Raw genomic sequence first — 27,438 nt, forward strand, 5'->3', positions numbered from 1 at the left:
AAGCAAAGTAAAGACAGGTTTCTTTAAAGAAAAGCTTTTGTACTCCATGTTTTGCCATCAGCATCATGTACAAATGACATCATGAATCTTTCCTGCATTATTACTGTCCCGGTTACTGTGGCAGAAATCTCTCCCCCTGCATCGATCATGCATTATTACAACAATGGCTGCCATGTACAAGTCCCCACTCCTGCATCTAAAATGCATTAGCGCCAGCAGTGAGAGAGAGAGAGAGAGAGAGAGAGAGAGAGAGAGCAGAGGCAGGAATGACCCAGAACTGGGTGGAAAAAATAAACACAATATAAAAAAGAAAGTGGAAAAAGAAATCACTTTGCTATAACAAAGAAAATCAGTCAATCTTTTCAGAAACAACCTCTTCCTATCATTTTCTCACATTTTCCTTTCCTCCTCTTTCTCCATCTTAACTTCTCCCACACACACACTCGTTCTCTCACACCTCATTGCCCCTCTCTTATTTAGCCTCGCCCTGCCCATCCTTGCCTTTTTCCATCCCTCTCTGCCCTCGATCTACACCCCCCCCCCCTCTGGCATTGTCCTGAGACCCACTGTTACTGAGGCAGTCTCCATGCCAGGGCAGAATGTGTGTGTGTGTGTGTGTGTGTGTGTTGGGAGTAGATGTATTATTTGAATGGGTTGTGGACTAAATGGGTGTAGGTGATAAATGAAGAAACAACACACACACACACACACACACACACACACACACAGATAAAAGACCAGGAAACAAGGCACAAAAAATCAAAAGCACTTTTCAGTATTACTATTCCCGGGAAATCAGAATTACACACCAATGGACACACACACTCTTTCTTCTTCCTGCCCACTCACACCCATTAAGAGTCCTTAGTTTTCTCTCTTGTCCATTTAGCAACCGCTTCCTTCATAACACCGGCACGCTTCAACAGAGAAAACAGTTCTTCAGGTGTTCTCCGGGCTAAATTAATGTCCCTAAAATTACAGCTCTCAGAGGAACCACTTGAACCTTAGAAACTGGTCTGCACTTATAACTGAAGAATCATCAAGTGCACACACACACTGAAGCGAGGTGGCAAATGCGTACTCAAAAAGACTCCATCCAGAGCAGATGTTTTATTGATTTTACAGCAAATCAAATCAAAACGTTTTCCTTTCTTCTTGCTGGTTTTGTAGCTGTTTTTTTTGGCTGCATGAACAAATCCGACTGCTGCAGCACCTTCTGCTCCAGAGTTTCAAGATTCTGCAGCATTTATCATCAGTGAAGTCGCATCACTCTAAATGAGGAAGTACTTCATTATAACCAACCTAGAAACCACTGTTTGGGGCTACATGTAGTTCTTAGCATGTCCAGTGTATAAAACGTGGTGATAACTGGTTTAGGTGGTAATGCAAAACTACAATCTGCATCCCTTTATTGTTCAGAAATATTTGTATTCTCATTGAGGAAGTGTTGTGTTTACTATTGTAACCTTGACGATGAGGGTCCCCTAACTAAGTCAGTTTATCTGCGTATTTTGTTGATACATTTGGATGATGTTTTGCCCTTTTGGCCATTTTTCATGCACTTTTGTGACGGTCCCTAACTTCAGCTCGTTAGTTTTCTCTCTAATATTGGATTTTGAAGTTAAAAAAAGGGGGAAAAACAGGCTGGTAAACATTAGTCAGGCTTTATCCTGCAACGAATGCGCTGAAAACTAATGATCTTATTGCAAATTGAGTGAAAATTAATGTTGCTTGATATCTGAATATCAAACGTAAAACTATCTACACACTTTTTTTTTCAATCTTATACCCTATTTGCATGTTTTTATATGATTTCTAAACAGATTTATGGGTGGTTATCTTTAATGGATATTGTTGATATCTGGGTTTCAATCTGGCTGAGCTATGACTCCGAGAAACACTAAAATACATCGCACCCTGTAAATTAGATTTTTCCTTTTAAAGCAAAATACATCAGATTTAAATCCATGTTCTAGTATACTATGAGTGTGTTTCTAGTGAAAATGACAAATAACAACATGCATACTAAGACCGTTTGATGGATGGAAAACACTCTCAAAATGCACATAAAGGAGTTGATTAAAAATGTGAAATTGTGGATGTTGGAAAGTCCCCTCTGGCAATAAATCCTCGGGGTGGTTAAAAACAGCATTTCCAGCTAAAACAAGACAGTAAAGAAGCATTCATTCCTTGTATACCAGCTGCAACTGCAAGCCTAGCTTAGTGCGAATGTCAACAAAATCTGACTTACACCACCTCTAAGCTCACTAATTAACACCTCATATCTCGTTTATTTAATGCATAAAAAACAGAAGCATTTAACGTTTCATAGGGCAGCACTACCACACAGAAATTGCAAATTGTGTCCACACTTTGGTTTTTGCACAGAAATTCAGCAATTTCTGTGGTATTTTTACTTTTTTGTCATGCTGCCATTATTTTGAAAAGCACGGTAACCAATTTCAACATAATGTGTCATTTGCTAGATTGATATAAATGTAGGAAAATAACAGGCTCGCCATAGATGTAGAATGTTTCAAAAATACCCTTCCTGATGCACCAAAACAGTGAGACTGTAGTTTTGGGGGTTTTGGGGTGAAGTGCAGCGTGTTCCCTGCATCTGCCGACAAATAAGTGTGAAATCACAGGCTGCCTCTGAAGCACGCTCGGTCCTGATTTGTTTTAGCACTTATGTATCTTTTTATCTGCTTCCACCACAAACGGGGGGATATACATCCACTCGCCAATAAAAAACACACACCGTCACTACTCGGATGCATAAACACAATTCACATATGCATTCAATAACTGCCTGACTTTGGTGTTTTGATCATGACACACCTACACACACACCTACACACACACACTTCTTTTCATTTTCAGCAGTGATGGCCATGAGTACAATCACCTCTAACAGCATGTGACCAGAATGCCAATCACTGCTGACTCATTTCTCATGTGTGTGTGTGTGTGTGTGTTTTTTAGTGTGTTCAGCCCTTCCAAAACCAGACTTCATTTCAGACGTGCAAAGGTGATTCATTGTGCATCCAAGGGCAGTTTGAAAATATAAGTCACTGTTGGGTTACAGTGTTAATCAGGTGAAGATTAGAGGTCAGCCATGAATTAGTAGTTTGTGTGATGAACTAAAATAATCTTCCTCACGTTTCTGTTACCTGCAGGTGAAAGTATATCTAATATCTAAAGTCCATTTATTCCAATGTTTCTGTAGGCGACCGCCAACTCTACACTTGATTACAGCTTAGGCCAAGTATAGCTGCTGTTTGTGGTGTCCTGACAGTCAGTCATCACCCACACTCAGCAGCCTGAGCCAGCTCATGAGCCTCAAACTACAGCAAACACTCGTATCGCATCCAAATTCCTGCTTCACTTACAAATATATTCGCATGCAACAATTATTTTCATTATCGGTGAATGCAAATGAGTGAAACACGCCCACAAGAATGTCCTGAAGCTCAAAGGGATTCTCAAATTGTTTTGTCCGACCCACAAACTAAAACCTAAAGAGATTCTGTCTATTTTCACATAAAGAGAAGGAGAACACAAAGCCTGTTAGAAAAAGATACACTGTGTTCCAAATTATTACGCATATGCTTTTTTTGTTCGTTTTTCCTAAATTGTCAATACAAATGACAGTCGGTACGAATTTTTAAGTCCTCAACAATTATATTATAATCAGGATTTTATTAAACAAAACTTCAGATGATGACGACTGTATTTTTTTTTAAATAACTCAAAATGCAGTGTTCCAAATTATTATGCACAACAGAGTTTCAAAGCATTCAATAGGTTATAAAGAATTGAAAATCAAATCTTTTGTATTTTCTGCGTTAGGAGATATTTTTTTCTCGAAATAAATGCTGTTTCAATCAAAAACATCTTTACAGGTCAAGTTACATGTTAACACAGGAGCCCTTCTTGAATATCACCTTCACAACTCTCCCATCCATTGAACTTGTGAGTCTATGTATAGTTTCTGCCTGGATTTCATTTAATTATGCCAGAATTGCCTCCCAGAGCTGCTGTTTTGAGGTATACTGCTGCCCACCCTCATAGATCTTCCTTTTAAGGGTGAGGTCAGGGGATGATGGTGGCCACACCATGATCTTCTCTCCCTTTATGCCCATAGCAGCCAAGGACTCAGTGGTATTTTTGGCAGCATGGGATGGAGCATTGTCTTGCATGAAAATGATTTTACTCCAGAAGGCACTGTTCTTCTTTTTATACCAAGGCAGGAAATGATCCATTAAGAACTCCACATATTTTGCAGAGGTCATTTTGACATCTTCAGGCACCCTGAAGGGGCCTACCAGCTCACTCCCCATTATTCCAGCTCAAAACATTACTCCACCACCTCCCTGCTGACGTCGCAGCCTTGTTAGGACATGGTGGCCATCCACCAACCACCCAGAACTCCATCCATCTGGACCATCCAGTGTAGCACGGCATTCATCAGTGAACTGTTTGAAAATTGGTCTTCATGTATTTCCGAGCCCACTGCAAATGTTTCTCCTTGTGAGCATTGGTTAGGGGTGGCCGAAATACAGCTTTATGCACAACTGCAAGCCTCTGAAGGATCCTGCATCGAGAGGTTCTTGGGACTCCAGAGGCACCAGCAGCTTCAAGTACCTGTTTGCTGCTCAGCAGTGGCTTTTTAACAGCTGCTCCCTTAATACGATGTATTTGCTTGACAGAAATCTTCCTCAATACACCTTTATCCGAACGAACCTGTCTGCGCTCTGAATCACACACATATCTTTTCACAGTACGATGATCTCTCTTAAGTTTTCGTGAAATTTCCATTGTTTTCATACCTTTTGCAAGGCAATGCAATATTTCACGCTTTTCATCTGCAGAAAGATCTTTCTTTCTGCCCATATTGCATGAAACCTGTGACTTGCTTAATAATGTGGAACAACCTCCTTAAGTAGTTTCCCTTTAATTAGGCTCACCTGCCAAATAAATGATCAAACCTGTCTGAAATTGATGTCAGTGTTTTAAACAGACAGGAGAAACAACACAAGTGAAACGTTTCATTGAAAAACAAAAGTTAATTTAACTAAAATCCTACTTGCATAATAATTTGGAACACAGTGTAGTGATGACGGTAGAAAATAGAATAATGATGAGGAGACTAAAAACTGTCTAAAAAATGTCAAACATGTCTAAAGTGCATCGTGAGCTGCACTGGCACTGTGTTGTTTAGTAGGGGTGTAACCATAAGCTTCCATCTAGAGCAGGGGTGTCCAAACTTTTTTCACTGAGGCCCACATACAGAAAAACATCCAAAGGGCTGGGCCACTCACTAGAAGTGAGCTATATTGCTAACTTCAATCCACTAGAGGTGATGTATATCGCCTCACCTCTAGTGGATTAAAGTTGGCAAAATCAATCAAATGTAGGTAAATTCTGCTCGATAACTGAATATGATTCAAGAAAAAACAGCCTTTCCATTAGTGGGCTTTCATTTATTGGCTGTGGTACAAGCTGGTCTTTGCCTTGTAGGCTGTTGTTCAGTGTGTTCAGGTGATCAATGAGATCCACTAAAAACACCAAGCAGAGAGGGTCACTGAGCTCATGAAGAGGTCGGTCCTTCTCTCTTCAAAACTGGTCCATTTCTGATCTCAGGGAATAAAACCGCTGCAGCACAGAGCCATGACTTAGCCAGCGGCCCCCAGCACCAGCATCAGCATCAGAGAGGGAAGCTTGAAATAGTCTGTGCTAGAGCCCTGGTGCTTGAATTAACAGCTTTACCTCCACTTTCTTGGCCCTCGGTGGACAGGCCAATGGACAGGCCGGTGGACAGGCCAATGAAAAATGGACCACGGGCCGCAGTTGGCCCGCAGGCTGGAGTTTGGACACCCCTGATCTATAGACTACACAGTGATTACCATCTGAACCAAGAGTTGTTAGAAACTACATGATAACATGAAAATTTTAATCATGCATTTAAACTAATCAAAAAATAAATTGTATTTGAAAAAAGTCTAAATAAAAGCTGTCTAACAGGTGGAAATGCTAACGGACAGTGCGACTATATAGAAATTGCAAAAATTGCACCACCAACCAGTCCGTATTGCGCGGTAGGCGGCATAAATTGAAAAAAGCATGTATTGTCTGAAGTACATGTGATAAATATAATAAGAAAACTCCTACCAAACAATCTCTTGGCCATTTTGCATGACTTCAATATCTGGAAATAACATCTTGGTCATCTCTGTAACATCAGCTTGGTTTTATTCTATACTGCACAACTAATCCGGTGGATGATGAATCCTGCTTTTTTTTCCCTTACATTTAGAAAAATCTGCATCCTGGAACATCTATGTCTCATTATACTTACTATTATAGTCTACTCTGCATAAACACAGCCATTATAGCAACATTACAGCCAAACTGAAACAACAGTGATTATAAAGGAAAACCCTCACTTCCCCTCCAACCATAATACCATACATAAGAAATAAACTTGCTAAAACTCACAATATCATATAGGTTTGTTCTTGCTCTAAGTGCTTATTAAGTATGTTTGACGTTGAACCAAAAACATCCATCTAGAAACATGAAGCTTGGGGCGGAGTGTGCAACAGTGAAAGAGTGTTTTCAGCTGACATATTAATCACACAGAGGTTTGACATCACATTCTAGAAAATCAGGCTGCTTTGGTTACTTTTCAGGCTGTTCAGACCGCAATCAACTGAATTACTTTGATATGGAAACATATAGAAAAGATCTGAAGTAGCGGTTGTACGTAGAATCCATTATCTGTTGTTGTTGACTCATGCTTTCACATTTCTTTTCATCCAAATTCAAGAAGAAAACATTGCAGCGCATGTCACATTTACTAAAAGGTGAATCCTGTCAGACGCAAACCTATAACACAGCGAAGGAAACAAATCAAAAGCGGGGGATGTTTTAAGATGTCAGCTTCAGTAATTGAATTCTCTAACAGGGTGACTCTTGGGTGACTTAACTCTGAATCGCAAAGAGGGAAGATGACACAAAAAGATGGAGCGCAACCCACACGGTCTGATCTGAGGACAGGTGACAGTTAAGGAAGACTACCTTACATTTTAAGGATCGGGTAAACAGCCAACTGAAAGGGATCTCCACTTTTTTTTTTTACACCTGCCTGGTGACCACTTTTCCTCATTCAGGAAGTGTCTGGATTCCACTGAGATAAGCGGCAACGGGACACATTTAATGGTAACATCTTCTTTCACCTGGCAGGAGCTAGAGGCAGATGAATGGCTGCTTTGCGTCGACGCTGTTTCTCGGTGACAGAAGACGTCTTGACTGAACGGCAAACTGCCCCATCGTGTTGGCATCATAAAGAAATGCAGAATTATGGACACTGAAAAGTTTTAGCCCAGATACCCGGGCCCCAGAAGACCTTCGGGTCCATATTTAATTAAATGAATACCACATTTAATTAAATTGTCACGAGCTAATTGGCCAAACAGCCAACCCGAGGCCAGGCATTTTTCCAGTTTAGGAGAGCAGGTTGGTCTCTGAGGCAAATATAATTAAGATGCCATGTGTATCCTACTGGGCGCCATGCACTTGACGGACACTTGTGTACAGAGCAGGGGTCACCAACCCATCAACTGTGATTAACATGATCTTTGTGGGCTTCCAAGCAGATGGCCAAGCAACCAATCAGAACGCTCTCCTCCAGCCAAAAATTGCTGCAATATTTGCTGTCAGAACCAATTCAAAGGGAATCACTTCATGTATTCATGTAATACAAGAGAATTCATCTGCAGAGAGCAGCTTCCTGACGATAAAAAAAAACAAAACAAAACAAATAAAACAGCTTTAAAGTTTCTTCTGACAAATGCAAACTGAGATGATCTACTGAGGTGAGCTGCACTGCAGATTGCTATCAGCAATTTCACAGGCAGAAAGCTGGGAAATGTATCTATTAATTCACATCCCTCAGCATTTCAGAGTCTCTTTCCATGAGCTACAAGTGTGCAGGAATTACAAATGCAGCCAGCCACACACACAAACAAAAGAAAAACACACATGCGCAGTGATTTTCCAGTCAAGGATTTTACTAATTGTCGTTACCAGACAGATTTTGCATAACTTTAGCAGCAGCACACTACTGCGTGTCTGGTGTGTGTCCTTTACACCAGAATTCAACTGATTCAGATGCTGTCATTCCCTCCCAATATGCCAAATACACGCTCTTCCAGATGACTCATGACTAAATCCCTAGATTTCACACAGGTTTCACGCTTTTTTGTCGTACAGCTCAGAAGAACACGTCATCCACTAGTAAAAACCTTATCTTGGAGTGGTTCTGTTCTCTTCATCTTTGAGCCAATTGAAACAAAAGCAAGGTTCTTGTGGGCAAAGATAAAGAAGAGGAGCTAATTGATTTGTGTCATCGAGGAGAAAAAAAAAAATGCTGCTGAGAGAAACAATCCTGTGCTTGACTGTCCAACAAAAACACTTCAAGATGAAATAATATAGCGTATATTTACATTATCATATATAGTGTTTTTGCACAAAAGCAAGAAAAGCTGGAATATAGGATTGTGACCCTGGTTTGCTAAATAACAATGAGACGGTATTGCTGGAGGGAACATTACGTTTTATGTTATTTACAAATGCATGCTGGAAAAAAAAAAAAAAATACACCTGTAATTTACAGCTGTATTTGTACCAAATATGTAAAAGTCATGACTGTCATGTCACTGCAATACTACTTCAATTAGCATTTTAATTTGAAGTTGTTACAAGTTCCCGTTTGCGGCGTTTGATTTAATGCTAGCAACCCGTATCGCTCAACGGAGCGCGTGCAGAAGTGTGGACATGGATCACCAGAGCAAATGATGATGTGAAGTGCCTGGATTCTTTAGCGCGGGCGAGCTGACCAACGAAACAACTCGGTGCCATAACGGTGCATTTATTTAAAAAGGTGAAGCGACTGTGAGGGACGAGTGAGGCAAGATTCTGACTGATGTGTGTCTTAATGAGTTTTATAGGCTGCATGATGATAGGGATAATGATTTGTGACAGAGCACTTTCACTTAGGAGACGGCTGTCCATGTGACATAAGAACCCAAAAGTGAATGCTGACTTGTTTTAACAAACTTCATGTAAGAAGTTACATTACGCACATGATGTAACTTACTTCTTATGTCACTTCTGTATTGAATGTATTTATTTTAACCCAAAACATATATCTTTTCCTGAATCTGAACATGTAGTTTTGGTGCCTAAACCTAACCAAACTGTGACGTTTCACAATGTATAATGATATACACACCTGAACTTATTTGCTTGCTTGTTACTCACCCCCAGCCGCCCAACAGATGGCACTAAAAACACTCATAAACACTGTTGGTAATTGGTAATCAACCTTTTGTGTTTGTTTTGCCACAAGGACATGTTGAAATATTCCTTACCAACAGCAGAACAGTTGAGAGAGATTAACACTCAAACACTCAGCTATTCTGCCTCATCAAGGTTGTGTGGGTGCAGTTTGATCAGACAGCGCTGGCAGCATAAACAAATAATAGTACTTGTCATTAAAGTTTGATTCAATTGTTAGGGATCTTCGATTGGAGCGCAGAAATACATGCCAACACCTTTTTTCCAACACGGCCCTGCCCACCTCAAAGCAGCGAGAAGAGAAAATACGTTTTCAAGGCCTTTAAGCTCTGAATGGGCCAACTCACCCCGTGATATATGCAAACAGGAAAACAACTGCTTTTCTTTTTACGGACATGTTGGATTCCATCAGCTAGGAACCAACACAAAAGAGACATTTCCAGTCACAAAATCAAATCAATAACCAACTAAACCGAACCTATCAGAATCACAGCTGCACACAGGTGCATGGTTTGAACCACAGCCCATGTTTTTTCACAATTTTCCACAAACGCTAACCACCTGCTGTCTCTGGCTTCATGAGACAAGAGTGTATCCGTTTGAACATCCAGCTCTTGGCAAGAAGGTGAAGATGCGCATTTTCCAAAAATGTAAAACTATTCCTTTAACCTCCCGTGGATAGTAGCTCTCCAAAAGGTAGACTAATGGTTGGATTGATCCAGCTCTCTCTGGTATGGCACTTGGAAAACTCTGCAGCACCTCTATTTGTACAGCCATGGGGAAAGTTATCCAACAAAATTAAGCTTGTATCACTGGTATAATGAGGCATCCGGGAATACTAAAACCAGAAAATTATGCTCTCATCACGTCTCAAAATAGTGCCAGCGCTCTGAATCATCACATCCCATCTCACCTCTGCTTTATTTCCCCCTCCTCAGCTTCATTGTCTTCTCCTGTTCCCTCTTCTCTCCTCTCCTATCGGGGTTATTCTGCTGTTTTTGAGGACCAGAGCAAACAGTGACAGCCAGGGTGTGAAATTAACACCGGGCACTGGACAAATGGTGCCCTCCCCTGTCTCCGTCATCTGTTTCCGTCCATTTCTGGCTCTCCGAGGTGGATTCACTTGTCTGTTCTTATCTGTAATTATCCACCAATGCATTAAACTTTTCCACTGCCAGCTTTCTTCACCACTTTGCACCAAACTTCACAAGAGAAAACCAACACATATATCACATACATACACACGGGAATATGAGGAAAAAGTTAATCAAACGTAACTTTACACCATTATACATAATCCGATAAAGAGTTCAAATATGGCCTTATTGTATCCCACAACCCCCCCTGGGCCTAAGGCGCTTAACATGGTGGCAGCAAAATCAAATAAAAGGCAGCAATATGAATTTCTTCACGTACAGCAGCCACACTAGACAGATGAGCTGTATTACAAAGCAAGTTTGACGTAGTCTCTTCGACATGTGTGGCTTATGATTCACTTAACATGATTTAATGCTCTCACTGGGCTGTAGTGACGGACTAATGAAAAACATCTACACTGTCAAGAGTCCTGTCAGGAACGACTGAAACCTGGACCCAGCATTTATAGACACATCGGCACTATTTACCCTTCATTAGGCTTTTATTGTGGAAAAACTAAAGTCTCTCATGTTGTTTTCTTCTTGTGGTTGTTTGAAATGCTTTCTCGATCTCTGACCGTGGGCGGACTGTGGAGCCCGAGGCAAACCCATAGAAGGCAAACAGGCACAATCATGCTGTCTGAAGCATTCTGGGAAAGGTAGGAAACAGCTGACTGACATGCAAGTAAGATGAGGCACGTTTAGTCAAACTGAAAATGTGACAAAAGTGAATCAGAGACACCATGTTGCAGTGCATGCTGCAATGGAATGAAATCAGCTGCTGATACACTTGAATGAAGTGCCAGCGATGGCTGGTAAACAAGAAAAAAAAGCTCCGTTTCCTGCCCTGGTGACAGATCCTCATATATTCCTGAAGTGCCTCTTTTTATGGTTTGCTGAGTAGCAAATCACACTAAAATCAGACACGACGCTGCTTCACTGCGAGGCATCTCTCCGCCTTTTTTCCCTCCATAATTCTCACGCCTGCCGCTACCAGGCCGTCCATCTCCTGCCACAACTCGCTCGCTCTCCCCTCCTGTCCCCGTCTGAACTTTTGTTTGCCTCTCACTCATTCTCCATTGCTTCTCCACACTTTCATTCATCCTTCGCATCCTTGTCTCCTTCCCTCTCACCTTTCATTTTCCCAGCCTCCTTTAACCTTACTTTCTCCCATCTGCTGTCTCTCTACCTCTTACTACCCTGAGGCCTGTGTGTGTGTGCGGGGGGGGGGAGACTCATCTATCTAGGATGGGGTGCTCATTATGCTTCGGTGAGTTTGGATGGATGAGGGAATCTCTCTCCCTTCCTCTCCTGCTTTCTATCTATCTCTTTGCCTCCAAACCTCCAAATTTTCTCCCTCTCTTAGTCATGGTTAGAGGGGCTCAGGCATGCTGAATGGAGAGGAGAGGAGGGGAGAGGAGAGGAGAGGAGAGGACAGGGGTGGGGAAGGTGTGGGAAAGAAGAAGATGAGACTAGAGGAAATGAGAGGGTAATGGAAGGGAAGACAGGAGAGGACAGAAGAGAAGAGGAGAGGGAGGAAAGAAAGAACAGGAAAAAAGCAGAGGAGATGAAAGAGAAGAGAAGAGAAGGGAAGATCTCTTCATCCCATCTGTCCTTCTCTGGGCTTTAATCATCAGACTAAGATCAGACTCTGTTTCAACAGCGTTACTCACACATACACACAAATGAGCAACATGCACACACACATACTGTACGTAGTCTCCATCACCATGGCAACGGCACACCTCTAGCACCCTTGTAATCAACTTTGAAAATAGGAATAGAAGTGATGTGTTGGCACCCACGAGACACACACACACACACACACACACACACACACATGCATAAACACAGAAATGTAATTAGAATTAAATTCAAAACAAGTCATTCAGTCCCCATGGGGGGGCGACTAACTGAGTTACGGGACAACAAAGAGCACCAGACAGCAGACTAGCAACAAAAAAGAGAGGTGACAAAGTGCATTTTAGGAAAAAAACAGTCCTTCCCCCCCCCCCCTCAGATCTGTTTATTCTTTTCAATATGAACAAAGGGACATAGCAGAGGATTGAGACAGGAAAAATAAAAAGTTACGTTAAAAGTAAGAAAAAGCAGGAAGAAAATAAAAAAATAAGGAAGAAATAGCAAAACTGGGCATCACATCTTTTCTTAAAACAAGCCGAAACACAACACGCTGAATCGCAAGAAAAACCGAAACCTGAGAAGTGTGCAAGTCTCATGGCCCCAGCTTTTTCTTTATCCTAGCTATACCGGACCGACTCTCCAGAGAGAATGGACGTGGTGGGAATAACCTCTGTGTGTGTGTGTGTGTGTGTGAGTGTGTCTCTAAATCGCTGCCGTAAAAGGAAATGCCTCTAAAATTGTCCGTGACTCCGAGAGACCAACAGAAAGCAGCCCTGGATGAAAGGAGGCGGACGATGCTGCCAGCCTTAAAAAAAGACAACAACAACAACCGATCCTTTCTACTTGTTCGTTTTCTTGTGAAAAATAGGTGGATGTAATGAATGAAAACAAAACAGAGGAGGAGGAAGGAGGGGAATAGGGTTTGGACAGACCTCCTCCAACCTCTTCACCTCCGTCAGGGTCAGGGACAGTAGTGCACAGCAAAGAGGTGGACGACTCACTCTATTTGGATGATAACTTTTCCATTAAGAGTCCATTTTCAAGGCCTCAGCCACTAAAACTGAGAGACATACAGAGAGAGAGAGAGAGTTTCCAGAGGGTCAGCTATGGAAACTTCAACAGATTTTGTCATTTGCTTGTTAGAATTGGAGAAAAGTTTCAATGATTTTCAGGAAGCAAAGTCTTATCTAGCAGGACTTGTCCAAATGTAATTCAGTTCAATCGTTTTATTGTCATATGGACAGATAAAAACCAGTTTCACCACTTCGCCCTTTTGCTTTCAAAATAGATAAATAGAAAAGGAAAGGAGATAAATAAATAGTAGATGTCATTGGGACATCTGCTGGTAACATCAGGCTTTAGGCTACAGCTGAAACAATTAATCAATTAAACTATTAGCCAGTCAATGGGGAAAATTAATCAGCAACTGTTGTGATAGTCCATTAATCAGTGAAGTCATTTTTAGGCAAAAATGCTTACAATTCTGAGGAAATAAACCTTGGACTGTTAGTCAGACAGTTGAAGGCAACATCTTGGACTTGGCATGCGCAGCTTTGGACACTGGGCTTGTAATTGCTCCTTGGATTATGTTTGGTGGAACAGTCCTGTGCTGCAGGGAAGCCGCGGGGAGAAACCAGAGTTCACGTCCAGTCTGTTTAGGCAACAAAAGCACTTTGGCCGAGGTCAGGCGAAGACTGTGGTCTCTATGATCCGTTACCAAAATAAATATGTTGTGTTTTGTGACTTGTTTTCAATTTTAATATTAAACCAAGACCATGATCGTTCCCCAATACAACCGCTGCTAGACATTGTAAGAAAACAAATGGAATACATTGAGACTGAACATTTCGCTACTTGCCAGATATGTTAATTAACATTTCCTCATTATGTTAATAGAAAACGTAATGCGGGCAGCATTACATTTCCTCCAGAACGTATTAGCTGTTGCAAATTAGTTTAATTTCTACGAGACAGGGTTGGAGACCCAGAAAGTCTCCCTCTCTCTTCTTCTCTCTCTCTATTTGTGTATAAACTGTGAGCCCGACTTCACTTAGCTCGCCCGTCCATGTGCTGCGGTTGCTCTGGCAACGGACCTAAACAACCGGTCGCTAAACGCTGCCTCGACAACAGGCGGCGTTTGCCACTGACTGGAAATATACATGTACATAGTACTACTGAGGGATGATGGAAAGTTCGAGCGGCAGAGAGTCCAGCTGAGCGCAGACAGGAAGCAGAGGAAGCGTGAACGGAATCAATAATGGAAAGGAAGCAGGAAGCTGTCTTACCTTAGCCAACTGTGAGTTTACCCATTTTGTGAAAGTCTTCTTCTGAACGTCTTCTCTTTCATCTGTGGGAAGAAGAAACACAGACAGTCAGGAAGATGGAGCTGTACATATCTGTCTGTGTGTGTGTGTGTGTGTGTGTGTGTGTGTGTGTGTGTGTGTGCTTAGATGAGGCAATCTGAGAGCAGAGGTCATGTCAGAGGAATGGCAGCAGATCAAAAAGAACATGAAAAGGGTGCACATGGTCTTTGATAAATCCCACTACATACCACACTCCAATCTCTCTGATCGCCTGTTGACAATCAAAACATGTTTAACTGTATCGCTGACTACGGACCTGTCTCTCTCCCTGTCAAACACACACACACACATGAAAACAGCAAGTGGTGCTTAGCATGATGAAGAGACTCCTCTAATCTTGCTCTGGGCTAATTGCATCCTCATCATATCAATCAGCCTGCCACTTACAGACCTGCACCGCCTGGCCGTCACACGACAGACCGGAGTGAGTCAGCGGCGCTTCCACTTGTTGCTCTCAGGGAACGACTCCCCCTCTGCTATTTAAAAATCATTTACTGTGATCACAGTCATTCTGGTGCTGTTTGCCATTTGTTACTCATCAACACAACCAGATGCTCTTGTAAAGTGAAAGAAAAAGCAGCATTATTTTGAGCAGTTAGAAAAGTGACTCATCGGCGAAGAATCGGAGTCTCCTCTTGTGTTCCCAAACGTGTTTTAATTTGGTTCTGTCAATCATTTAGTGAGTAGTTGTTATCACTTTGGATCCAAGTCTCATTTTGGGATGAAACATTTCATTAAGACTGTACAGCACTGCAGAATTATCTAATTAGGCATTTAAAAGTTCAATCTGTACCAGAAAACTTTCCGCTGTAGAAAGTTCTCTCCGAACAACCTCTGCCAGTGAGCTCACGAGGAAGACATAATGCGCCCACCTGCTCCAGACAACAACAGAAAGCTGGTTGTACTGCGAAATTCCCATATGTTAATGTGTGTAAGTGCCACGAATATAAAGCAAGGTGAGCTCAGTCAAACTTCCACTAAAACTCAGACAATAGGATAGCAACATTAGTCCGCCATCGGTGAGAAAACACTGCAACTTTCCACCTTCCGAGAAGCAGATTTGGTGGAAATACAAGCTTTCTCACAGTCCACTGTGTTCTGTCTGAAATTTCAACTTTCTCAGGAACAAAGAAAAACAGTCCTGCTCTCACAGCTTTACAGCAGAGCATTTTACACTTTCATTGCTTTTAAAGAAGGATTCAAAAAGCCCAAGGTTGCAGAATTTTTTTTTTTCCACCCATCTTACAGTGCAGTGAAAATCTGGAGGCTTGTTTTTTTTCCAAACAGTGATGACGTTAAGACCTTTAGTCCAGAATGAGCTGAAAAATTTGACTTCACTTGAACCACATAGAGATACTGAATGACAGCGTCGGAATGTAACAAAGTACATTTACTTAGAGTATTAAGTAGTGCACTTAAGCACAAGGTACTGGTACTGGTACTAGAAGGGCCCTTGGAGAGCGCAGACCTCCACCAGGGTAGATATTCCAGTCTACGATATACAAACCTTAAAAAACAACCACAGTATATCAAATTTCTGGATATATTTCCAAACCTATAAGAACTATGTTAAAAAAAAGTTCTCTTGTATGTTTAGTCACACACCATGTTACATTATGATGGACAGTGTTGGTTGTTTGTGAGTCAGATCTGAATTTGCTCCAAAAGCTGAAGTGCTTCCTCCTGGGCTCTGGGTCACTGTGAGGGCATTTCTCACTAACTCAGAATTTTTACAAACCAAACTAATGGAAATAATCATTAGTATCTGTCCTATAAAATATAGCTCACAATGCGCTCAAGGAGAGATTGCTTCCTAAAAATCAATATAAAATGTTCCAGAGATGACCACACATCAGAGACATTATCCTCCAGCGTGGAGGGTGTTTCTGTGTGTGGCCGCCAGTGTAGTGTGGCCTGTGACATGCATTACAATGGAAATGACGACATGATGACTTATAATAACACCTCTCCCCCGCCTCCCTCATTTGACTGGAAATGGGGTCACTTCCCATTACTACGGATAATAAATTACACTCTCATCCTGAAACAGAACATCAGGTTAAATATTATACCAGCCCAGCTAACGCTACTTTTGCTGTGTATGTGTGTGTGTGTGTGTGTGTGTGTGTGTGTGTGTGTTGACACCAGCCAGGCATTGACTAATGGAGCTGATAATGAAACTTCTCCTTTAATTAAAAGGTCCCACATTGAGCAGTGCACTGTGGTGAGAAGCCGGACACACACACACTCACACACACACACTGGTGTACACTCCCCAAAAACACACAAGCACGCAGTCCCAAGCGCACACATTCACACACATGTATCCAGAGCGTGATAATGGCAGGCTGATCGGTGAAGCATGAATGAAAGAGAAGCGTGTAGCAAACAATCTCATCTACAGCAGGTAATCCATTCACATCTGTGTACAGTCTGTGTGTGTGTGCGTGTGTTTGTGTGTGTGTGTGTGTGTGTACGTGCATGTGTGCATGTGCGTTTCCATGATGAAGGATTCACCTCTCTGTGCATTAATGTGAGAGTGCAGTGTTCTGGGTGCATGTGGCTGTTCAATGAATGTAATTTTGGATGTTGTCAGAGTGTGTGTGTGTGTGTGTGTGTGTGTGTGTGTGTGTGCCTGTGTACATCTCTGTGTTCAAGACTATTTCTGGCCATTTTTACTGCCCCGGCCCAGAAATCTACTTGGCCAAATTATTTTACTTCAATTCAGTACTTTTATATGCAAACTAGTGACCCTGTCCCAGGTTTTGAATATAAATTGAGATTATAGATTTATGGAATGTAAAAGAGCAGGTTATTCATGTCTCTGAATGGGTTTTCGATTCAAAATGTAGCACAAATTTGGACTGAATTTCAAAGAAATCAGCAAGAGTCTGCTCCCATTGCAAAAGAGTGTTTTTTCCCATCTCAGCTGAGCATTGCATTTTGCCTCTAATATGCAGCACATGTATACACGTATACGTTAACTGAAAATGCACATGAAAACCTTTTGACTTGTCTATACCTATGTATGCCTGTATCTCAGTCCCTCTGCACTGAGGTGGAGGAAATAGTAGCATCCATAGAGAGAGGATGCCAGTCTTTTGTTGCTGGAAGATCTTAACGTCACAAAAGTTACCAGCAGCTATGCAAAGGCGTGCTTCACCTGAAATTTTACAGAAATAAATGGAAAAAAAGACTGTTAATTGTCGCTCCTGGTCATATAATTACTTGAAAGAGCAGGCTGCAGCTTCTTTCTTTTTCTTACGACGCTGTGCGGTCTTAACGGGACGCAGTTGGTTGTTTCCCTGAGCCAACAGGAAATGACAGCTGATACTTTTCAGATAAGAAGATGCCAGAATAGAGCCAACTCTTGACCCAGTGGATCAACTTGATTTCATTTCCATTTCAAGATCATCTTTTATCTTTTCTGTATAAATATAAATCAACATGTGTATGCATTCTACTGCATATGAACAGTGAGAGGATGGGTGTAAATTTGCATGTGTGTGTGTGTGTGTGTGTGTGTGTGTGTGTGTGTGTGCTGTCGGGCAAAGTGAGTAAATGTGTGAGAATTAGCGGGAAGGGCAGGAAGCAGTCAAAAGCTGACGGAGAGAGAGACACGATCAATATTCCATTTAAAACGCTGTTCTGCTACTGAAACCTGCGGCAGCTTCACACACACACACACACACACACACACACACAGAGTTATGCATGGACACACACAGATATACTTGTGATGCATGCACACAGCCACATGCATCTCATTAAAGAGACTCCAACATTAATAGCTTAATCTTGGTTTAAGAGAGACGTCAGAGAGGAGAAAGAGAGGAAATCAAGCGGAGAAGTGGTAACAGGAGTGAGAGGAGAAAAGAGGGAAATTACATCCCAGGGAGAGAGAGAGAAGAGAAACAAAAATGGAGCGAGGAAAGACTACAGGAGGAGAGGAAATGAATAGAGAAAACGGAGGTGAAAGACAGCAAAAGAGGGGAAAGTAAAGACAGAGAGAAGAACAAAATCCTGGAAGAAAAGAAGATGGAGGATCAGTCACAAACAGGTTTCCATGACCAGAGGCACAGCTGGAGAAATTATCTACAGTATGTGACAGCAGAGAATCATTTTTCCAAGCTGGAGTACAACCTTTGAATGTACAATGTTTCAGCGCAGTAGGAGCAGAGGCTTTGTTAGTTACATAGTCAGAGGATGTGACGCCCAGCAACACAGGCTGAAAACAGAGTGAACGTGTTTTTCTCTGGCGCAAACCAGCCTGTGAATATAGGCCCGCAGCGCATTCGCCGCTGCACCCAGAATCAATCCTCCACTCCCTCAAAAGATAGTTTCTCAAAATGTGCTCGCACATCTCGGAGGAAATCAGCCGAGTTCATGTCGAGCGGCATATCTCAGCCCTGCCTGCCTTTCATGTTCATATCACAAAAGCGCTGGAACGACTTCTGCGCTTCCGTAAGTGGTTTCAATAAGAGCACAGCTTCCTCATGAACTCGCTGCTGAAGATAACATCACGTGTGTAATAATATATAACAAGTTCCTAATGTAAAGAGCCACCGGGACGTGTAGTGATAGCGTGTGGAGCAAATGAGAGAGCTCTAACCTGCTGACTGAACGAGGGAGGGGGGAGGCACCCAGGACAGCTCCAGGATCAGCTCCAGGATCAGCACTCTGGACAGCTGCTGTGGCAAGTGGTGGAGAAGCACCACTCGCTTTACAATAAAATCTGGCGAGTTAAAGCTCACGGACAGAGACTCTCCAACCGTCTCTCATCTGATCCGTGGTTCTTTATTCAATTACAGTTTAATGGCTTTTTTTTAGTGAGTAAAGCTCACATAGAATGAGACAACACCTGGCCACAGTATGCTGTGGATTTATATGGATTCCTGTTTGTTTAAAAAGCCTACACTGCTTTTAAACCCTCCCACGGTTGTGTTTGGTTATTGATGTGTCCCCATAGGCTGCTAGCCATCCTACAGTGCAGTCACAGACTAACTTTTTCTCTGCAGCAGCCTTTGGATAATGAAAGAAATCGCCATGACAGCATCAGATGTGATTCCTGTTGATCTGTCTACCTTTAGTAGTTTCAATATCACAAATTGCTAATTTGATTTATCAAACACACTCTCCACACACCTACTGGACGTGATACAGATTTCAGAACAAAACTCTTCAATTAATCCCCAAATATATTGTTCTCTGTTCCCGGGAGGAAAACGTTTGAACGCCTCCTGCCGAGAGGGAAGCTGCGCGAGCAACAGAACTCGCAGTTAACTAGACGGTCGGACAGCAGGAGACCGTGATCCAGACCTGCGGCACAACTAACGTCCGCCAAAACTCTGCACTTGACAAACAACGGAAAGCGACGAAAGGAGGGAGAAGGAAGAGCAGCGTGGAGCCGTGTGGTCCCACAGCACAAGCGGCAGCATCAAAGCAGCTGTCCAGCTAAAGCATTCTGCTGAAACCAGATAGGGGGTGTGGGAGTTTGATCCAACATACTTTGCGCCCATCAGTTTCTCAGCTAATGATGGCGAGGGAAACTGGAGGGGTTGTTTTGATCCGTCATGGAAGCCAGCTGGAGCCTGACAGTGGAGCTCCGTGAAACCACAGAAGCTCTGGAAACAAATCCAGAGACAAAGAGCAGGAGGAAGGAAATCTGAGATCTGACCTCGACTAAGCACAGAGCTGAGACACATGAAATATGGATGCAGATTTTCTCTAAATATCTGCCCGATATGCAGAGGTGGGTAGGCTGGTGAAAGCACTTCACTTTAAAATAACAAGCAGAAGTACAAGAGCATCTACTGAAAAAACTGAGATAAAAAAAAAGGAAAATAATACTGTGAATGTTAACTTTTAGCCAATATACTTTTGTGGCAGGAGAGGAAGTGATGCACGTAACATCCCTCACTTCCCACTGGCTCACAGAGTTTCGCCAACACGTGTGCTTTACCTCATGTGATACATCAAAAACAACACATGCAGTGCATTCACGCACCATCAGCAGCCATCAACAGGCGGAGGCTCTGAGGAGGAGACGACGGTTAAAAGTGCATTTAAAATGTTCCGTGTAGCCAGAGAAGAGCCCGAAATGTATAAAATGATTAACTTTTTAACACTTCAACAACGCGGGCATCGTTTTTTGTTTTCCTTAATGGTTTCTACTTTCAAAAGTGGAGGACAAAGAGAGCACTCTCCCCAGGAGGCGGACACGAATCTGAAAATACATTTTCAGCTCGAGTCATTACGTTCCATTTACATTTCGGGTATTTAGCAGAAGGAAAATGGGCTTACGGTCTTCGTTCATCAAATTTGCAAACAGCTAAATAATGCGTAGGGGGGTGAAGAGAACAGACAGAAGAAGGGAAAAAGTCCCTGAAATAATCTTATTTATTAAGAAAACAACTAGCCAGGGAAGAATTAGTGCCCAAGACAAAGCAAGGACACAGCTTAAGGAGCAGTCCTCTAAATATTTGTTATCTGATCTTGGACAGAGAGGAGACTGTTGGCCTTGGACAGGTATTTCACAAAGCTGAGGAGGGATGCTGAGTGTCTCACACCACTGCCACGGACACCTGGACTACAAGATTAACAGAGCCGCTGCTGGTGTACCTGCTGCAAGTAGTGTAGCGTTAACTGCTGTTTGAGTCGCTGCAGCAACATGTTTAAAGCTTTCATGTTTAACTCCAGCCGGGACTGAAGAAACGGGGTCCCCAGAGAGGACACACACAGCCCAGACTAGTGTTTCAGACAGTGAAGTTTGTAATGGAGCTGTGAAACTATAAAACAGTGCTAACCAGAAACTTAAAGAGGAGTTCTGATAATGTTACTGTTCCCCCAAATTGGAGAAATAACTCAGTCAGGACGTACAGATGCAACACACATATCTCACTGAGACTTTCCTTCCAAAGGATATTATTATATTAGATGTTCATCCATCCATCCATAGACCTATTAAGACATCAGAGGAAAAAAAGATCGTGTTTGCACAGACATGGACAGTTGTCTGTGCATCCAGGTGTACATAGTGAGTAGAAACTGCTACTAGCAAATTCAGCATATTTCATTTTCCAAAATGTAAAAAAAAAAAACGGGGCTCATGTTTTGTAGCCCACAGCATAAGTGACTGAATCCAACCATGGAAACATCATACTTCCCATTTCTTGTAAAAGTTCACATCTGTTCATGTAAGAGAAGCGTTGACATTTAATGCAAGCAACAATCAAGCTGTAATATTTGTTATTACTGTAGTTGAAGAGCCAGAAACAAGCTTTTTAAATTATTTATTCATTTAAAGCTAATTTGAAAAGTTGTTTGCCCTGATACTATATTTCCTGAGTCACAAGTGACCGAACGGTCACTATCGGGGGGGAATTGGGCTCAGCCCTGGCAAACAGGCCTATACTCCACTGCCATCAGGGGATGCACATCTTTGGTAGCTGTTACATTAAACTCAGAGCTCAGGGTTTCACCTTGACACATTTTATTGACAGTTATGATATCAATCACATTTCGTACCCTCTGCACACACACACACACACACACACACACACACACACAAACACAAGCAACCCTGAAACCACAGCAAGAGCAAACATCATATATTAAGCAATCTAGTTACACCGGTAAACAGCAAACTGTATTTTCTACTATATCTGATCCTTATACGTAGAAGGGAAGTTAAACTAAAACTATAAATCTCCATATTTTAGCTGTAATTTCTCCAATGGCTAATGTAATCCTCTTATGCTATGCAAATGATTTTGACATCACACAAAGGGCGATGCGTCTTTATCTCTTCGCCTGCACGACTGCTGTGATACACTCGATTTATAATCTCACAGCTATAAATCTTTGCCATTAGAAGAACTCCTCCTGTGGTGTTTTACACTCAAGCACAGGTTATTAAATCTCCTCCATCATGTCTGTATGTAATATGCCTTAAGTGAAGTGTACAGTTCGGCTGCGAGCGATGCCAACCTTTCCATTGCACTGCTGTATTAGCCAAAATCACATTCAAATGAAATGATAATTAACTGACTCTGACGCAAAATGTCATTTATATGTCACACATATGCCTGGAGACGATGCAGAAGCTGTACTAAAGTGTATTTCTAATAGACTGGCACTGATAGTGATAGATGGATAAATTCATGGTAACTGTCCGATCCATCATGGAGGCCAGTCTCAACAGGCCTGTCACCGTCCTAATGGAGCTCAGTGAAAGTGTAAGCAAAGAAGCCCCACGAGGGCAAACAAGTGATCCGTCTCCATTGACGGCGTGGCCCGGCGCGACAGCCATGTTTGTCGCTGTTTTGGCGCCGGCTGCCTAGCAACGGTCACGGCCATTAGCCACGGAAGGAATCTGAGACCAAATCCAATCAGATCAGGTCATTACTGCGAGATGAGACGGGGAGGAAGTGATGGAGAAAGGGGAGACGGAGGAGGAGATAGCCACAACGGGAGAGAGAGGAGGTGGGAACAGATGATGAGAAGTGAGGAGAAGGAAGAGGGGGAGGAGGGGGGGGGGAGAAAGAGGGAGACGGAATGACATGGTAAAGGAGGAGAAAGAAGAGAGGGGACCAGAAAGAGAAGTGACAGCGGGAGAGAGAGAGAGAGACAGAGAGAGAGAGAGGTGATTGGAAAGTGAGAGGCATGGATGACAAGCTTATGTCAGCCTCAATGTCAATTAGCACCATACACACTTAGGCCAGCGCACACACTCTCACACACACTCACAGTGAGCCTGATGTCAGCCTCACTTTCTGTTAGTGCCACACACACTGTCATGTTCACCTAATCTAGTGGCCTGTCTCTCTCTCTGACACTCACACACACACACACACACACACACTGTACACACTGGGAGTGCACACACAGACACACACTTCCATTTTGCCTGAATGTGGTCGCTACCGGCAGATCCAACTGTGTGTTACATCTCAGACTGAGGCTGCCACAGATGTACTCCAGCCCTGTCTCTTCAGCTGGAGAGGCGCAGATGGGCCGAACCACTGCTATACAGTAGTGTGTGTGTCTGTCAGTCAGTGTGTGTGTGTGTGTGTCTGCAGCTGTCCTGGAAAAAATACATTTATAGGCTCCCAAAATGTAGAGCTGATATCCATCATCTGCAGGCAGAGAGCGGGAGGAAGACAGAGGGAGGAGCAGAACAGGAGAAAGAGAGACTGGAGAAGGGATGGGCTGACGGCACAGAGATGGTAACAACAACAGAAATGCACTGCGCTTCACAGCGAGAAACTCTTTTGACTTTTACCCTCATTTATCGAAACACGTCCTCCAGCTGTCAATCACAGCGCTGTATTGTGTTTATTTTGAAAATCCCGAACAGACAAACTTGCCAGACGGCAGTCGATCTGATTGTAGCTGGAAAGGAATATATAAGGAAGGTGTGAAGTCATGAAAAGCAACCAACTGAAAAAGATCTCCTGCGTTAAGGTCAACGCTCTATGACAATACATCAAAATTCAAGTTTGCTATTCACTCCTGAGCGGATCTTCTTCAACACGGCTGTGTGGCTGTGGCTGGATCAGATTTGACCGATACAACCGAAAGCTGGCGTGTGATTGGTGCACAGAAGTACGTGACGTCACCTTTCGTCACAATCACAGTCAATAAAAACGCGGTGGACGGATTCAGGCGTGTCATAAAATAGACTGCCCGGTTACACTCTGGATCCGTTTTGGATGGAAAAAGAGATCAGAGAGGGAGACGGAGAGGGAGGGAGGAATAGAAGGTGGAAGAAAAAAAAATTGGGGGGGAGGGATGGACAGATGACAGAAAGACAGAGATGAAAAACAGAAGTGAGAAATGTCATCTGCTTCGGGGGAAAGAACAGAGAGAAATAAAGGGAAGAGAGGAGAGAGAGAGATGTACAGTACAATATGAAAGAGTGTGACAGAGAAAAATAAAAAAAGAGATATTGTATGAGAGAGAGAGAGAGAGGGAGAGATGAGTGAAGACTAATTTCCCCTGGCTGGTAAAACCCTGTTATACAGTACATCCACACCCCCACTGATGGAAACATATGGTGCTGTGTGGGTGTGTGTGCAGACACTAAAGAGTGTGTGGGAAAAGGTGTGACGTCTAACTGTGACAAAGTCGGTGTGTGTGTGTGTGAGAGTGTGTGTGAGAGTGTGTGTGTGACCTGCTGCCAAAATGAGTTAGGGCAGAAATTGTGACTCCAGAGCAGCAATATTTGATTTTGCTGCTATTTCTGCAGAATTGTTGATGTCAACAAATTGACACACACACACACACACACACACACACACAAACACACACACACACACACACAGAGCAGTGGGAATCTAAAGCTGCTGATAGACAAAAGGAACTGAAGCCATCAGATCTGCTAAAGCAGCACAAGGCTAAACCAACTGCCCTGTCGTCATCAGTCTGTACATTTCTTCCACAATTCAAATCAATTGGCATCTAACTGGCAGAGCACAGTGGATTCACATGCACATACTGACAAGCAAAAACCACTTTCAGTTCCCCACTGAACAATTAAACTGAGCACAGCAGAACAAATTAGCTGTATACAAACTCATTTTTTTTCCTCCCGTTTGTTCATCAAAGCTCGGAGTAAACAGAAGAACTTCAGAATGAGCAGTGAGGTTGTTATTTCAATCACGAATCGATTCATTGGAAGTCTGATTTATTTATGTAGTACATTTCATATGCAAAGGCGACTAAAAAATGCATTAAAAACAGGAAACGTCCACCCAGAGGCTTCCAAAAAAAAATGGTTCTCCTACAAAAAAAAAGAGAAAAACAATCAGAGTTTTATGACCTCACACTAAAAAGTGAAGAGAAATCAAATTCCAATTTGACTTCTACTTATTATCTTATATATGTTATCTTATAGCGAAGTGACAGCGAAATATCTGTGCTTGCCTTCGGTGGTCCGGAGCAAGAGCCTCAACCCCAAGCTGCTCCAGTGGAGCTGCTCAGCGGCCACCGGATCAGACCGGGAAGTACTGGGCATCTATAGTGTGTGAATGTGTGTGTGCAGTCGGAGGATTAAGATGAATATATGTTTCATTTTTGTCTCTTTTTCCATTTATCCTGAATCGCTGTAAAGGAAAATCCACTCTTGTCTGTTTAGCAGCTCAACAAACGAGAACACGTGAACACAACCTGCACATTTCTCAAAGCATATCGGAGGTTAAATATGTCAAAACTCTGCAAGTTAAATGTGATTTACTGTTTAGGGTTTAGTTTAAGTGCTTTTAAACACCTGTCCATGCATAAAGCATTTAAGCCTTTTTCTGCTGTCCCATCATTTGCCTACTCTATGTGTGTGTGTGTGTGTGTGTGTGCCACATGACACAGCTCCCACCTGTTCCAGATTAACCCAGTGTGCACCGTTGCCAGGTAAGGATTAACCTCACTACAAACGCAGATTAAGCACACACACACGTGGACGCAGGAAGCCCTCAGGCAGAAAAACACACACATGCACACACACACACACACACACACACACAGTGTACAGAGAGACACGGGATAGAAAAGGTGCGGAGGAAAGATACACGGTGAAAGAGGAGAAAGCGATACAACTAAGGGTACACACACACTTCAGTTTATACTGTCACACAATGTCATGATAATTCCTATTGACAGATTACGGCCATCTCTCCGCCGTAATGCATTTTCTACTTCCCCACTGTGCCCCTCCCTGCTTTCCCATCTCTTTCTCACACCAATTTATGTCTTCATAAAAGCAGACTTTCTTTTAATTACCTCTTCTATAAAGAAAAGTAATCTTTCCTCCTGCTGTGTTTTATTAGACAGGGAGCCTTGCAGGGCTCTTCTGCACTCTGTGCCTCTGAATCATCTCAAACACTAAACAAAAGCGTTGTATTTGCACAGTTTGAAAGGCAAAACTCCGTCGTTGTCGGGAAATGAGTGTCACCTTTTCACACGTTTACACCCACAAAAAAAAAATAAAAAAAAAAACCCACTCAGACTGATGCCGGGGCAGCGAATGCTTTTCGAAGGCCCTCAGGTCACACGGCTTCCTCCGCACATCAAGACCATGTCAGCTTTCAATTCAAATTTGAGATTCGTAAACTGAAGTTGGAAGCTCTGGTTTTGCTCAACCTCCAGGTTTGTGTCACCGCAGCTGTCTCAATCTGTCTGCCAGTCTATTCACTCCGTAGGCTGTTTCAATCTCGCTCAAATTTTTCTCTCCTCTGTCGACTCATTTTCATCATCCAAGAGTCTGTATTTTCTCATCCCTGTAATTGGAAAAATGTTCAGATCTGCTTTGAATGGGGATTACTGGTACTGGCATCAGATTTCAGGCATATATCAGGAGAAAAAAAGAAAGTATTATATCAGAAAACTGCGTGAATCCAAAACTGATTCCAGTAGTCATCGATAATAGAGAAAAGCAAAAGCAAAATGTTCATGTGCATTTGCATACGCGCTGCAGAAACATGTTCTAGGACACACAGCTTTCATTAAGGCACATGTAATAGCCTGTGTGGTATGAATACCCACAATTCCCTGTGCACATCTCTGCACAGACCTGTTTAGACATGCAAAATACACAGGCATAACCTCAAGCCTAATGGAGAGTACTGCCCTAATTGAGTTTTTTTGCCCATCTCCAGTGGCTACCAATAACATTCTACTGACCTTCAACCACCTCAGTTTTATCTTCTGCCTCGGCAGAAAGTTTGAATGGACTTACTGAAAATACCTCTCAGATGAGAGAAATGTGCCAAAGATGTAGCCTTTCAACTATACATGTTTCTGTATCAAACTTGTGCACGGTTGCATAAAAAAAAAAAAAACACACACATCGAGTGTTGATGCAAATACAGCAAAAGCACACACGAATTGCATCAACCAATCAGCCAGGAGCTTAAAGATGCAGATGTTTTACAGAGCCATGC

General features: G+C 42.6%; 1 protein-coding gene across 1 annotated transcript in view; it reads right to left on the minus strand.

Moving 5' to 3' along the window:
• The window catches only part of dmd (dystrophin), a 242,792-nt gene that overhangs the window by 153,526 nt on the left and 61,828 nt on the right, over positions 1–27,438 (minus strand). Inside the window, exon 2 of the mRNA XM_070855842.1 lies at positions 14,426–14,487. Coding sequence (XP_070711943.1) covers positions 14,426–14,487 — 62 coding nt within the window. The remainder of the gene's footprint in view (positions 1–14,425; positions 14,488–27,438) is intronic.

The sequence above is a fragment of the Pempheris klunzingeri genome, chromosome 24 (assembly GCF_042242105.1).
Source record: "Pempheris klunzingeri isolate RE-2024b chromosome 24, fPemKlu1.hap1, whole genome shotgun sequence".
Lineage (NCBI taxonomy): Eukaryota > Metazoa > Chordata > Actinopteri > Acropomatiformes > Pempheridae > Pempheris > Pempheris klunzingeri.